The sequence below is a fragment of the Aplysia californica genome, unplaced genomic scaffold (genome assembly GCF_000002075.1).
Source record: "Aplysia californica isolate F4 #8 unplaced genomic scaffold, AplCal3.0 scaffold00303, whole genome shotgun sequence".
Lineage (NCBI taxonomy): Eukaryota > Metazoa > Mollusca > Gastropoda > Aplysiida > Aplysiidae > Aplysia > Aplysia californica.
In genome coordinates, this window is record NW_004797573.1 from 440,723 (window position 1) to 455,581 (window position 14,859).

Below are 14,859 nucleotides of genomic sequence, written 5' to 3' on the forward strand. Positions count from 1 at the left end.
CCTCTCTCTATCTCTCTCTCTCAAAACACACACACACACACACACACACACACACACACACACACACACCACAACACTCTTTAAACTCTACATGCATACTCACATGCACGAGAGCGCACCACCAGGGCATTTAATGCCTTGCATATCAAGCGATAAGCTAAACCAAATATCGGCAGAGAATACATGTAGATTTCTAGTAAATTGTCTCAACACTCAACACCTGATCGAGCCTAAATCTCTACTGCACACCGGCCACCGGTGTGTATTGCGAGATCGAAAGGGGCGGAGGCCGCAAGTTTTTTCTTTAAAAAAAAAAGAAAAAACTAAACAAACATGAGAAAATTAATCAGTCAATGAAAATAGTCTTACCTTGTCATTATGGTTTTCAATAGTCCTGTTTACCAGGTCGAAAGAGCGAGTTCGTAGCATTACTGAATTCCATTAATTCCGGGAATATCAGTATGTGCCTTCACGCTCGGCTAGCTCTCACTGAAAACACTGACATTATAGCAGGCCTACTGCCGATGACACATAACCAAATGCGTAGAGTCCGCTTGCACAGCAACCGTGAGCAACGCTGTGTCGCATACAAGTATGAAAATACATTATGTTGGTGTTTGTGTAAAGTTCAGACAAGAAAATGCTTGAAAGATAAGTTTATAGTCTAAAAATTTCTATTTTAAGAGCATACTAGCCATTACAGTATAAGTATTACCTTAAAATGCTTTTATCCCAAATACATTTTTGGTTAACACTGTAAGTGGTAAATTGACCTATTTATCATTTTCTGTATTTGCCATTTGGCATAGTGTTTTGTTTTTAGTCGATAGTTAATTATGGAACTATTTCGATAATTGTCGTGATTCAAGTGGATATGAATTAAATTTAGTGTATATTAGTACAATAACTGAAGTCCAATATTATTTCAAGATTTTGAATAAGATTTCCACATGCTGAATTCCATTTTTAACCTAAAACTGTTCACACTTCTGGCCAGTGCCCAGTGCCAAGGCTCTCGCCGTCGCCGACAAAATGGCTGGATTACAGCCTAAAAATGATGCCAAATTAACATTAGAAATTCGTACGAAATCTGTGGAACAGACTCTAGTCCCACTAGTCACTCAGGTAACGACATACAAACTATTTGTAGTTGTATGCAAGTGTTGCAAGGTGATAAAAGTTAATTTTATGTCCGTCATTTTATGGTCATTTTATTTGACACCCCCTCCCCAGTCCCTCCCTCCCCCTTTTACCTTTTCCATCAGTATCAGTGAGTGTTGTCTTCCAATGACCAATGCCATCATGAATAATGTTCCACAGGCTCAGAAAACTGTTTTGTATTCTTCTTCGCTGTCCTGGAGTTAACTCCTCTGTCGCTGTCGTTTTATCTTGGTTTTGTTGTGGAACATTGTTCCTTGTAACATTTTGTATGCTAAGTCTTGGAAGAGTAGATTCTAATCTAGAAGTCTAGCTGAGGGAAAGATTAGAAATTGCTCCCAGTCACACACACACACACACACACACGCACACACACACACACACACACACACACACACACACACACACACACACACACACTATGTGAATCACAGGAGGGTTGAAAATTGAGAAGCAATGATGATCTGCATTGAATCTGATCAAATATTAAAAATCTGTTATAGGCCACAGTGTGAGAATAGTGCAGGCGAGTCTTTTGGCTATTCTCACCCGGTGCGCGTTCACTGTTATAGCCTAGATCTAGGCCAACCAATTTTGCGTTCACCCTAAACCACAGAATTCTGCACCAGAAAAATTGTAGAATTCTGTGCCGTGAACAAACGTTCCATTACTATTGTTAGCCTACTAAAAGCGTACAATTTTGTCTGTGGGCAGTGGAGAGAGAGAGAGAGAGGAGTAGTGCGAGAACTTCCGGGCAAAACAAAATGGCGACCCCCGTAGTTCGGCCCGATTCGAAAAGTGAAATAGCCATAGCATCTTTGTAGTTGACAAAATTAGCTTACTTTTGTGCTATAACGTAATCTTTTCTTTGCCTTTATCCATTTGATCATCCACATTGATAGAAAGTATTCTGAAATTAGGAAAAACAGGTCTTGTTTCACACCGGGTGAGAATAGCCTACGGTGGCAAGTCTCACCCGGGGTGAGAGGTCGATCGTATTTCTATTCTCAACTCGGGTTATAACGGGTGCCCATTATTGATGGGATTGGGTGGGGTTGGGTCAATCACTCGACTGGTTGCGTAAAAACCAAACTTTTGCGTGTTTGTTTTTTAGGCGACGAGTCGGGCACGATTGGCTTACACCAAGATAGCCGCTTTGCGTCGTCAATCTGATTAGCAAAGGACCCGACCCGATCCCCAAATGGGCACCCCGTATTAAGTCAATCAATGACAACAGGAGAGGGTTTTTTTCTGTGGACAACAACCACCTCCCCTACCTCAGAACTTTTCTTGGGTTTAACTGACCCTACCTTCTCACCATCCAATGACATTAGCACTCACTCTAAGAGCTATTCCTGAGTGGGTGGTTGGCAGGTGCTCTGGTGTGATTTGCTCCTTTCCTATTAAAAAAATCCATTTTCTCCATCTCCCCTCCTTCTTTTTTGTGTTTGTTACTACTCTCTTGTAAGTCTTGTAACACCCCTTAATCTTCGGCACTTTTATAAACCTTATTGTGTTTCAAGTTTCGTACTAAAACTAAAACTAAAAGAGCTATTCCTGTGTATTTACGGGACACGCCGGTGGCCGAATCTCATGTAATTTTACGGGATGCTTTAATACTGATCGATATGTCCGTTATTTTTTATCACAAGCCACAGGAAGCGATGAGCCAACAGGTGACTCACTTGTTTTGTTTCGTCTAAAATTTGGTGAAATATGTAATTAAATTTGAAGAGATCACATTATCAACGGCATTTCAATCACTTAACACTCACAATTTAAAACTGTTATTATTCCCAAACGAATTAATGAAAACTGGTGAAACTTTCTCAAGATACCAAGAAGACATAGACGAAGCGAAATTGGCGAAGTAATAGATTCTAGGGGCAGAGTGAGCATCATTTTACAGCTCATGAAATTAGGGGAAGAAACGCGTTCTGATAAGGACAAGGTAGGATAGCACTGTGCTCGTGTTGACCCTGGTCAATCCCCGACCTGACGCGTGAAATCGCAGATCACCTGCCGGTGATTTTTATGGCCTGCCGCAGGGGCCCGGACTAGCTAAAAGATGGCTGAGATGGAATTTTGGATGCCGTGGATTTAATATATACACCCCAAAACTGTGAGGTTGCAATGGTTGTTGGGTGAAAAATAGCTCAAGCTCAATTAGTGAGTACAGTACAGAACCAAATTTTTAAAACTATTTTTAGAAGTGAGAATTGATTAGCCATTTTTAGGAAAAGAGGTAAGGCCTCTATTCATCTCTAAATTCATTTCATAGAGGTGAATATATAACTGTTGATTTCTTTAGAGGTCTCTGAAGATAAAAATAAGAGTTCGATTGGACTGACAGTTTTGAGTAGATAGTGACAACAGTGATGATGAACTGTTCTGAGAAGGCGTGATGAAAATGTAAAATTTCTAACCAGACAAATCTCACAAATGTTTTTAAAAAAATGTGTTAAACTTGTTTGTGTTTTATGTCAAGAAAATTTCACCACTCAAAAAAACAAGGCACTTTAAAAAATAATTCCAGCAAACTGAGCTAAAAATTACGACAGTAAAGTAGAGATTCTCTTATAAATTTTTAAATCAATGGATTAAAAGAAATCGATGAACTACATGTACCAGCCTTAGACTGCACCAAAAGCGCTGATAAATGAGATAAAGAATTAATGTAAAGTGTAATACATTTATAAAACCAATCTCTGTTCTTAATTTTCTTAAATATTGCTGTCTATTGAACCTTGACCGCGTGCTCATAAAATGGAAATGGCAACTTTTAGTAATGTTGGAAAGCTTACATCTAGGTTTTTTTGCTAAAAGTTTACTTAAAGTTTCGTCAAATCTCCGTTTCTATTATATACTATTTGTGGTGGCCGAATTTTGCTATTCAAAGGGCTTTTTAATGGCTGCATCAATAAACATGCTGTTTTCGCCAATAGATTCTTTAAAATATTCTCCAGATTATGACACCCTTCGTTTTTTCAGTTTTGAGACAGTTTTGCTGTAAAAAGCTAAATTTCTTTATTTCGCCGATCGCTTTTGTAGGCCGATGCTTCTGTCTCTGTAATTTTAGATTTGTTTATTTCAAGTCCTACTTCCGTTCGATACTATCGCGCATTGTCGCGCAATACTGAGCACTATTTTAAGTGTGCAACCCGTATAGATCTTGCCTCATGTTTTCTTTTTTTACTTGGTGCTAAATTCGACTACACTGATCCTTTCTTTTCATGCCCATAAAATAACTGTGGTTTAGAATCATTTAAAGGGTGCACAGTTATAATATTAAGAAGTCTGAAGTCACTGTAGTTTAATTTTCAATTTTCCATTAGTTTCGTTTTAGATCTAATCTTGGGAAAGTTTGTCTTCTAAGACGCCATTGTAAACAAGTGAGGCTTCCATTCACAAGGAGTACGTACTGATCCCACAATGACTTGACGACTTATTCTTTTGAGTCCGTTCATCGAACAGGAAACCCAGCAAGTGATATATATATGCACTCGTTTGAGGGCGACCAGGTTTTCCTTCAAGAGAACAGGGGTAGAACGCTATTAGTCAAAGGTTTGGCACAATTTGATCAAATCCTCCAAAATTAAACATCTCTGAGTTTCAAGACCGTAACACATTATGTAGCTAGATCTTTTGTTTGCAAATGGAAAGTGATAGAGGCCTTCCGTGTACTTCTTGGTCAATTTTGATGAAGGTAAGCAGAGAAGTTTGACATAGTGTGTATAGGCCAGCCCTCCCTTAGATGTATCAAACCATACAGAGATTTGACAGCACTCATTATAAGATGGAGTTTTCCAATGAAAGAAGTTCCAAAAAGCTACAAAAATATAGACCAACCTGAAGATGCCCGTGTTTACCATATTATGCTCTCATTTCGTTGGTCACATGATCAATAGCATCCTTTAATCTTGTCTTATTCCAGCTATGTGGTCCAACAGCAACTATGGCTCAAATTCATGGAGCGAACTCAAGCTCCATAAAAATAATGTCATCATAAGAAACGCCAAATACGGGATGACTGGATTACTCCTCATGCAAACATACAACTTGCATAGTTGCATTGTCCACGCTTTAAAATGGAAGGGAATCAATATAATATGTTATAGTATTGACTCTTTTCTTTTAGTATTTTGAATATTTTCTTTTGAATATTTCAGATAACAACTCTGGTCAACCACAAAGAAAAGCAACGTATAAGTGAAAAGGCCCATAAAGCTCTGGAGAGAGTGGGTCTGGCAGTGGGATCAGCTGTTGATCGATTTGTTTCTGTAGGTCAGTCTATTGCTGAAGAGAACCCAGACATCAAGGCGGATATGTGCTTTGCTTGTCATGATGCTAGAAGTGCAGGTGAGTCACATGGATTGATTAGCCTGATTCTATTTCAGTGGTGTCTGTAATTAAAGTGATAGCTCTGATATTTTTAATGTAGTTTATTATGCTATTTTGATGTTTATACTACTATTCTGTTTGGTCTTTTGTGGTTGCTGTGTACTTAATGCTAATGTTTTAGCATAAAACTAATACCAAGGTTCTGTTCTTAGCTCTACATAATGTGTATGTGTATGAATTGTATGTTGTAGTCTGATATTCTGTACTAAATCAGTTTAGTGGATATAATTTTTTCACCCCATCATTTTTTCAATATTTGTTGTTTTTTACCTTTTTCTTGCTGTTGGTGTCTGGCAGCAGTGAAGCTAATACTTTGCCATAATTCTTTCAGGATCAACAATCCAGGCACTTACCACGGTGCGACAGACAGGGGAAGAAGGCATGGTGCCACCTGCTGATAAGACAGCCATGGTGCGAGCAGCACGACAGTTACTGTCAGCTATTACGAAAGTTTTACTCTTGGCTGATCGCATTGTAGTCAAACAGCTGCTCCTGAGTAAGGACAGGGTGAGTCTGATAGCTTTTACTGAGTTCTCATGCACTTAAATGCTGATGTTATAGGTTTTTGTTTGAGTTTAGATACTGTTAGTGTTGTGAATAGTCAGACTATTCTGAGCTGTCACCACATAATTTGGTAATTGAATTTAATCATATGTTTGAGACAGGTCCTAGACTTTTCTTAGGTATTTGTGAAGACAGATTTTCTTTTAAGGTTTGGTCTTCTCTTGTTTGAGATGAATATTATTTAGTATCTCAGTCTGATTTTGTCAATGACAATATACTTGATACTGAAAGGAGAAAAATGAAAAGTGATACAAGTTGTAACTGTATTTTTCTTCAGGTTCTGCTGAGCCTGGCTCAGGTGGAGGAGGTGAACAACTTCACAGACTTTGTCAACGCTTTCAGTCAGTTTGGAAAAGATATGGTAGAACTGGCCCACTTATCAGGCGACAGACAGAATGTGAGTATTAATATGGTATAAGAGAATAAAAGACAGTATGAGACTTACTAAACAGTTTAAAAATATTATTAGAAAATTTGGAACAGTGTTGGAATAGGCTACTGTTTTTGACTCTTGCAAGCTTTTTTGTTGGCCGCGTTATCGGAGAGTGATGGTCCTGTGTTCGTCATATTGAGGATTGATAGAGTCGTATCTTTCACTGGTACTCTGAAGTGGCAGGCAAGGTTTCTTTTTATGAAATCACTTACTTTGTCAGTTACTGTTACAATTGCAAAATATGTTGCACTGCACTACTACTTCTGTTGTTTGGCCGTTGCAACATGTTATTTGTAAGGATCAGGATATTTTGAAGTGGGGCAGAATTGCTTTCACACCCAATGCCCCAGTTTTTACTGCCTCTGCTTGTAGAATCAGTTTGGCTATAAAATGATTCAGGCAGTTTTTATTGAATTTAGCGCTTTAGCATTGCCTCTTTAAGATTTAGAAGGGTAAAAAAATCGCGGTGTTTCAGTTTGCGAGTGTCTAGATCTAGAGATATCTACTGATGAGAAATCTAAATCTGGTAGTCAAGATACTGTAAAAGCTCAACAAGGCTTCAGTTTGGAAGCTTAATCCGAACTGTTTGATACTCATTCACAACCACTCTTGTACATCCTCAAGGGTTCTTATTTCCTTGCATGCTTGTAACATTTAGGACAACCATCATGACAAAGCTCATCATTTTCAGCAGCCTCACATATCAGCAATAAAGTCACAAGCATGAAAGATAACATTTCCTTTTGTCGCCACTAGTTTCTATCTTGGCAGCCTAAATCCAGTCTAGATCGATAGTAAGAGGGAAATTGAACACTTATTCCACTTTCCCTTTCAAGAGAACAAATGGAATGAAAACCAATGATCCCTGTCGTATCATAAAGGAGCTGAGTTCATCCCTTTCTTAGTGGGGTTTTCACTTTTCATTGAAGAATCACACACTTTGCCATTATATAGCGATGATGGCAGATTTTCATAGCAATTCATGTATTATTCGTTTAGTTTAGTTTCAGTCAGAGCTTTACAGAACTTTCAACAAAATAGGTCATATTAGTGCTGAAGATTAGAGGTTTTACAAGAGAGTAACAAACACAAAAAAGGAGGAGAGACGAGGACGATAGATGTTAGATGGGAAAGAAGGAGCAAACCACTCAAGAGCACCATCCATGTTTTAATTGTTACTTTTTAATCTTAATCATAACATTTCTTGCTAAAATTGCTCAAAGTCGTTCATAATTACTTTCCTTTAGAGCAATGTTTTGTGGTGGCGTCGGTAGCCTAGTGGTTAGGCTATCGGACTGGTAATCTTGAGATTGCGGGTTCGGGGGTTTGAACCTCAGCTTTGTCCGACATTGTGTCCTTGAGAATGGCACTTTACATGAATATCCCACTCGGCTCGGCAGAGGTCCCGCCTCTTAAATAACCTAAGCTTCCAAACTGAGGCCTTGTTGAGTTTCTACAGTTTCTGGACTATCATTTCCCCATTTTCACCGTTTTGTGAGGAACAGGCGAATGTTTTCCTGAAAGTCCTTGCCTTTGACCACAAAAAAAAGTAATGCAGTGATTTCAAGGGGTTTCTGGCTGAACGAAAGTATTAGGTTAAAATTGTTACAATGTGAAAAAAATAGTCGCTGACATTTTACCTTAAAAGATGAGAATAAACGTATGGACTGTGTTATTGGTTGATGAAATTACTAAAGTGATAGTATTTCTGGATTTACAGCAAAAAATTATTCTGTTGAAGTGTTTGTTGAATTGAAGATAGTGATATCATATTTTATCATTTTATTAACAAGATGTGTAACGTTTAAGGGGAAACTGAATTTGCATTATATGAAGATATAGGCTGTGGTAAACATTCAATTTTACTCTTGTTCTTCAAGTTCTACTTAAGGGTACTCCCCTTGAAATTGCTGATTTTGAGTCTAATTAATTATGAAATTTGAGTTGTTTACTAATTAATACTTATTATTCACTAATCAGCCACTCCTTTATCTAAAAGAAGCAAAGAGAACCCTTGGAAACATGAACTTATTCAAACATTTGGCAAATTTCTGCAACAAACTGACTTTTTTTTGGTCAAAATGATATTTTGAAGCAGTTTTTAGCGAACCATTAAAAATAAATTTTCATCTTATTGGCATGAAACTTTCAGGAGAACTTCGCTGCATATCAAGTTGCATTCAGAAAAAGAATCGTTAAGATTTTAAAGTATTTTGATTCACAAAAAATTATGTTAGCTAAATTAGGTTACATACAACGTATCGTTGCTGCAGAATTCTTCTGCTAACTCCAAAAATGTGGGTTTTGTTTTTCTTGACTGGCATCGCACAACTCATCCTATAAAAATAACTCCCGACCAGGTGAACCTATCCAAACACTCGCTACAACATTGGATTCTAAACAGCTAATAAGGCTGTATAATAGCCTTGTAGTTTTTTTTGTTTTTTCACTCTCCTGTAAAACTTACAGAAACCGAATTAGCCTTTTAGAATTCTACAGTGACGATGAGTCTATAAAATTCCAAAAACAGATTTTCTTAGAATCATGTCTCAAAAGCATACTATACTGTTGAAAAGTTTGAGTAAGCACAGGTACACTCTCACCAAGTTTGGAAAAATTCGAGAATGTTTTTAGGTACCGTAAATTTCCAGTCTTTTGTCCTTTCTGGAGTAAAAAAGTCCGGTCTCTATTGAGTTAATGGCTGATGTTCAAATTTGTTCTGTTTTACTTACCTTTTCTTACTGTTGATGTGATTTTTTTTTCTGTTCGCAGGACTTAAAGAGTGACAAACACAGAGCACAAATGGGCTCTGCCAGAGCTATTCTTGAAAAGTCTACAATGATGCTGCTTCTTTCTTGTAAGGTAAATGACCCATGTTTACATGTTGAAAGTGATGTTTTAATCAGTATTGTTGACTTTGTCTTTGAGTGTATTTTGATAAGACTGTGATTTGCATGCTGGTAAAAAGTTCTAACCAAAAAGTGAGGTAAGATTTTTTAAACTCTTAACCCTGGAAAAGCAACAGCCCTATATATAGGGCGTGAGTCCGGCTACCCGGCAAGCGCGACAGTCCTATACAAAGGGCCGACCTACTTCGACCAGGAAGCGCGCTGGCCCTATATAAAGGGCATAGACCCTGACCTCCTTTAATGGAAAATTTCAGTGTTCCTTATATATGATAAATGATGTAGTAAATTGCAAGTCAAAGTTATAAATAGGGACCAATGAGTTTGCAAGTCATTTTGAATTAGTAGCGCGTCCCTTGGTGTAGATATCGATTGAGAAAGGGATGGGGTCCAGCTAATGACTGCACGGTCCGTGGTATCGCTTGTTGCACTGTAGTATTGTAATAATTGTTGACTTCTTTGCATTTTGTACTTTGTATGTAATTGTTTGATCGCTTATCATTTTTTAATGGCTCACTCATTCTATTAGCTTTGGGAAAAGATATGGTTTTATATGTCTTTTATCATCTGCTGAGCTGTAAATGGTCTTTTTCAATAGCAGGTATAAGTTTCTAATATCTCAGCTGATATTCTGCCCACCAAACCCCCATGTTTACTATCGATCGGCCTTGGCAGCGGGGCATTTTGGGCGGGTTACTTCCAGTGAAACGCTGTGCGCTTCTAGGGTTAATTTATCAAGATTTTTTTTATGACTGAGTATCCTCAAATACTAAGATTTCTTTTTTTAAAAAAACAACAGTGGAGTGACTCACCATACAACAACAAAAAATTCAATTTTCAAGCTAATCATTTCAAATTTCCCCCTCACTTTGAAACGTGGAAATTCTTTGATGAAATACAACGTTAAATAAAATATAATCTTAATTCAAGAGGTAGTTGTTTTTAATAGTTCTTAATAATCTGTAATGCTGTCAATCTTCAAAATCATCATTAGAATCCTTCTCAAATGATAAATCTGAGTCTGATCCAGAAACTAACATTGTGAGCAATCAATTTGCACATAAAACTGAAGGAATCTCTTTTATTTTTTTGTTTTTTGAAGGCATGGTTGGAATTTGTCTGTTCGCTTCTCGAAAAAGCTTTGTCTATCCCTTGTGCCAAGGCTGGCTGAAATGTTTTGCCTCCTGTGTGATATTTTTCAATCTAAGCAAGATTACGTCTTCAAGTTTGTACACAATTCTCGTTATTATGTTTGCTATCGAAATGAAGCATGAAATGTATCTGTTATGTCATAATGTTGCACTTATTGCCTGCCATTGTTGCATTCCAACGTTGGCTAAAATAACATTGTGTTGTTAAATAGGTTCAATCAAAACAATATAGCAATATGAAGCAACCAAATTTCCCACTGTAGAGGCATGAAACTTTCAGTAGAACTTCGCTGCATACCAAGTTGCATTCAGAAAAAGAATCGTTAAGAATATCAATGGTGATCCATATGTGGATGTTAGGAGATGGGGGACAGATGGAATGGTGATGATGCATCTGACGCAAGTCTCCATGATCAACCTTGGGATTGACCAATCACTCTTTTAACATAGTTGTTTTTGCAACTCCATCAACACAATTAACATTCTGTTCACATAGGAATCAACCTATGATCTGCATGAGATTGCGGAGCTCCTAACCGCTGCTCGACAAATGTATTTTCTGGCTCAAGTTCAATTTTAGGGTCAGTTAGGTCATAAACAAGAAAGTAATTAACAGTTCTTTGGACAAGTTTTTTTCTTGTCTGCTGGTATCTTGACTTTTCCCCAGCACTAAATGACTGCTTTTGTGCCAATGGGCTTCTCTGTAGCTCGAATGAAACTAATTTTAAATGAGCTTTCATGAAAATAGTTTACAAGAGAATATGTGGGGTGGGGGTGGGTGGGGAGCAAATCTAATCTTTCATGTGAAAATATTATTATCTGCAGACATGTTTGCGTCATCCGGACTGCTCTAGTGGACGTCACAACCGGCAAGGGGTGTTTTCTATGATCCGTCAGTCTCTGGATCTAATCCAGCATGTGGTCACACAGGGAGGTCAGGAGGAAGTGCGACCAGAAGGAGGACCAATCGTAAACGGAGATTCTGGGATTGGGCTTGCCTCTTCACACCCTACAGCAAGCAGAGCCTTTTCAGACTTTGAGGTAAGTCCCAAGTGGATTTCAACTATGCTCTCATGTCCATTTTTATAACTCTGATATTTGTAAGCTCTTTTAAGTTGTGATGGATGATCTACCATTATTGTACCTTGACAGCCCTTACCATAATGACTCATTTTCATATGTGAAAAGAATATCTGCTGAAGAATCAGAGCATAATGCAAACCCCCCTTCCCTCCCCATCATTCTTTTCATTTTTCGTCTTCTTCTTAATCTATTATCTATTTGTGGTGGCCGAATTTTGCTATTCAAAAGGCTTTTTAATGGCTGCATTGATCGACTTGCGGTTTTCGCCAAAAGATTCTTTAAAATATTCTCCAGATCATGATGCCCTTCGTTTTTTCAGTTTTGAGACAGTTTTGCTGCAAAAAGCTAAATTTCTTTATTTCACAGATCGCTTTTGTAGGCTGTAATTCTGTCTCTGTAATTTTAGAAAATCTGGTGCGGAAGTGATATTTCTTGAGGTGCATTTTGTTTTGAGAGTATAATATATCTAGATCTAGACCTTCTAATTTTTCGCATCTCTCAAGATTTATTGCTCCATTCCAGTAGAGTGTAAATATAATAGGCCAATGACTTTCAGTTGATGTTAATGCACCGATCATTCCTATCATCGAGAGGGGGCCCAGCTAGTTCTCTCTATGATGGTAAAACTGTCATCAATTAAGTACTAATTTGGGGAACTGCCACTATTTCTTTTGGTTTTTAAGTGCCAGCGATATGGGAAAGGGGTGGTGGGAAGGGAGGAGTAAAGATATGATTACCGGTATATGTTGAAGCTTCTGTGGTGATGTTCTCACAGGATCAAGTGGACATGACGAGGGTCACCATGATTGGCCCTGCGGTGGAGGACAGACTTCTCAGTGCATTTGAGAGTGTGAAGGAAACAGTAGAGGAGTTCACAGATTCCTACTACACATCGCATGAAGCAAGGGAAAAGATTGTGCAGCTTTCAGATGTCCTGAGAGATGATTTGCAGAGTATGCTGCTGCTGGGGCAGAACTTGGTAAGAGTAGGATTTTTGCCGTCTTAGGTGAAGTACTGGATAAGTTGATTAATTAATTTTCCAGAATTGGGTCTTCAGAGACAGATTCTATCCACAACTTCTCGCCCCTCCTCAGCTGGGTCCATCTTAAGATATTCATGCTGATGGTCTCCATCAGTAATTGATTGTTGATTCATCTGCCAGGGTTGTGGTATAAACATATAAAAGATGATTCTATTTGAAGGTCTGTGAAGACAAAGCTGATGCAAGGATATGACAAAGTTATGTAATGCCTGGCTTCTGCCAGTGTGATTTTCATCAATTAAGTTGAGTTAATAGGTGGACTTGAAAGATTAAGTACACTTTGGAAATAATATCTCTTGAGGACATGTATATTTATCTGTAAACGTTTTCAGAGCTGAAGTTGATTTCCTTCTGTTTTCAGAATTGCAGGGATGCCCGAACGCCTACGCATGATTTAGAAACAGCTATCATAAAGACCTTGGAATCTTCAAAGATTTTGCGGAAACAGGTAATGTTTCAAAGCTGTTGTGAATAGAAAGTTAGTGATGGCTCTTCTAGTGTGGGTTTGTTTTTCTACTTTTTTCAGTTGCACTATTAGTCCAGTCCTTTTTGTGTAAGTGGTGAAATATGGCTCTGATTATGCTTACTTGCTGCAAACTACAGTTCCTTTAACATTTTCCTTTCCTGCAACAGATAAAAATGTGGGCAATGGGAGAAGAGATAGTGAAAATCAATCAGCATTAAAAACTTTGAAGACTGAGTAGTACAAGACTATTATGAACACATTGCTGCCCGAAGAAAAAAAAAGGTGAGTTAATAAATATTTGAGTGACTATTTTCCTACATAACAATTATGACATGTTGTTATTAAAGAATGACAGAGCAGTGTAAAATGAAGGCTCATGAGGAGTTTGGGAAAAAATAGTGTGTGAGTTTAATGTCTCTGTCAACACTATCAGATTATTTAACACTTTACAGTCACACAGCCAGCAGTACAAAATGCTGCATCTGGTCACCCAGCCAGGAGAGTGGCTGCAACGGACTTCTCCGAACTGGGGCAGAACTTGGCCAGATGACCAGAACGGATAATTTTCACCATCACATTATTACGGCAAGTGACTGCAAAGTGTTGAGATACAGTGCCTCTGAATTTATTGTCCATCTCCAATAGGACTGAGCCAAATGGGTTGAGAGCCTTGAAAACTCCACAAAACGACCAGAGTGCAGGAACGCCCAGTCTTGGATTTGAAACGGGGCCATCTGCTCCATAGTCCAGCATTGTACCCACTGAGCTAATGAAGCACCCAAGGAGTTGTGTGTGCTATCTGCTGACTGACGTATGTCTGTGTATTGTGATCCCCAGCTGCTGTGTACTGCCATGAGCCAGGCATCAGACCTGTTTCGTCAGAATGATGACGAAGGTTTGCTGAAGGCGCTACGTGTGGCTGGCGTCTCTGGGGAGCTGGATCGGGTGGAAGAGCTCACTGTGAAGTTCTCAGAACACCAGGAGCAGTTGGAAGAGGTTTCTGTTTTCTGTATACACGTGAAAGTGTGTTTGTGTGGGGATAGGTGAATCTACGGGAGTGGTGTTACTTGGGTTTTATGTTCATAGAACACAAGAAATAGTAGAAAGAGGTGTGTGTGCAGTGGGGATTGGCGTCCAGTCCTGTTGGAGGGGGGCTAGATTAGGGGGAGGAGCTTTTAAGTTCTGGAATATGTGGTAGATATGGAAGAAATCTGTAAATTGTGTGTGTTGAGGAGGTTACAGTGTCAGAGAGTAGGATTGGTCTGAACAGATGACTGGTATTTTTGCAACTTAAGGAGCAGTAGCTATATGTCTGTGTACGTTTTCATGTGTGTGTTTGGTCATGGGTGTGCATCATGGTAATATACTTTAATGAACTAGATGGAGATCGCTTACACAATAATGTTTCTCAAAGAGACCATACTCAGGTTGTGGCCTTAATGATTAGTAGATGTTTCTGATGCTAGACCTATTGGTGAACAAGCATCATGTTACAACATCTCTCATTCTCTTTCTGTTGCTCATTCTGTTGGTACATAGACATTTTCTCTAAGAAATGAACTTTGAGAAGGAAGGTCAAGAGAGTCAGTATTTTCTTAGAGAGAAGTTTCAGGATATTTGTTAGAACACAATGAGAAAGAGAGAGAGATGGGGGG

General features: G+C 38.5%; 2 protein-coding genes across 3 annotated transcripts in view; one reads left to right on the forward strand and one right to left on the reverse strand.

The window, feature by feature from the left end:
• LOC101851962 overlaps nt 1-566 on the reverse strand; it is a gene marked incomplete in the record, with an annotated part of 55,094 nt that extends 54,528 nt beyond the window's left edge. Inside the window, 1 exon segment of the mRNA XM_005101895.3 lies at nt 370-566. Coding sequence (XP_005101952.2) covers nt 370-429 — 60 coding nt within the window.
• Nucleotides 567-753: 187 nt separating this feature from the next.
• Nucleotides 754-14,859, forward strand: part of LOC101852188 (alpha-catulin) — a 31,385-nt gene continuing 17,279 nt past the window's right edge. Inside the window, exons 1-9 of one of the 2 annotated variants that reach the window (XM_005101896.3) lie at nt 754-1,125; nt 5,328-5,517; nt 5,891-6,066; nt 6,401-6,520; nt 9,329-9,418; nt 11,439-11,654; nt 12,472-12,675; nt 13,100-13,186; nt 14,042-14,200. In XM_005101896.3, coding sequence (XP_005101953.1) covers nt 1,033-1,125; nt 5,328-5,517; nt 5,891-6,066; nt 6,401-6,520; nt 9,329-9,418; nt 11,439-11,654; nt 12,472-12,675; nt 13,100-13,186; nt 14,042-14,200 — 1,335 coding nt within the window. In that variant the 5' untranslated portion in view covers nt 754-1,032. The remainder of the gene's footprint in view (nt 1,126-5,327; nt 5,518-5,890; nt 6,067-6,400; nt 6,521-9,328; nt 9,419-11,438; nt 11,655-12,471; nt 12,676-13,099; nt 13,187-14,041; nt 14,201-14,859) is intronic. The other variant, XM_013084577.2, reaches the window with a different exon arrangement.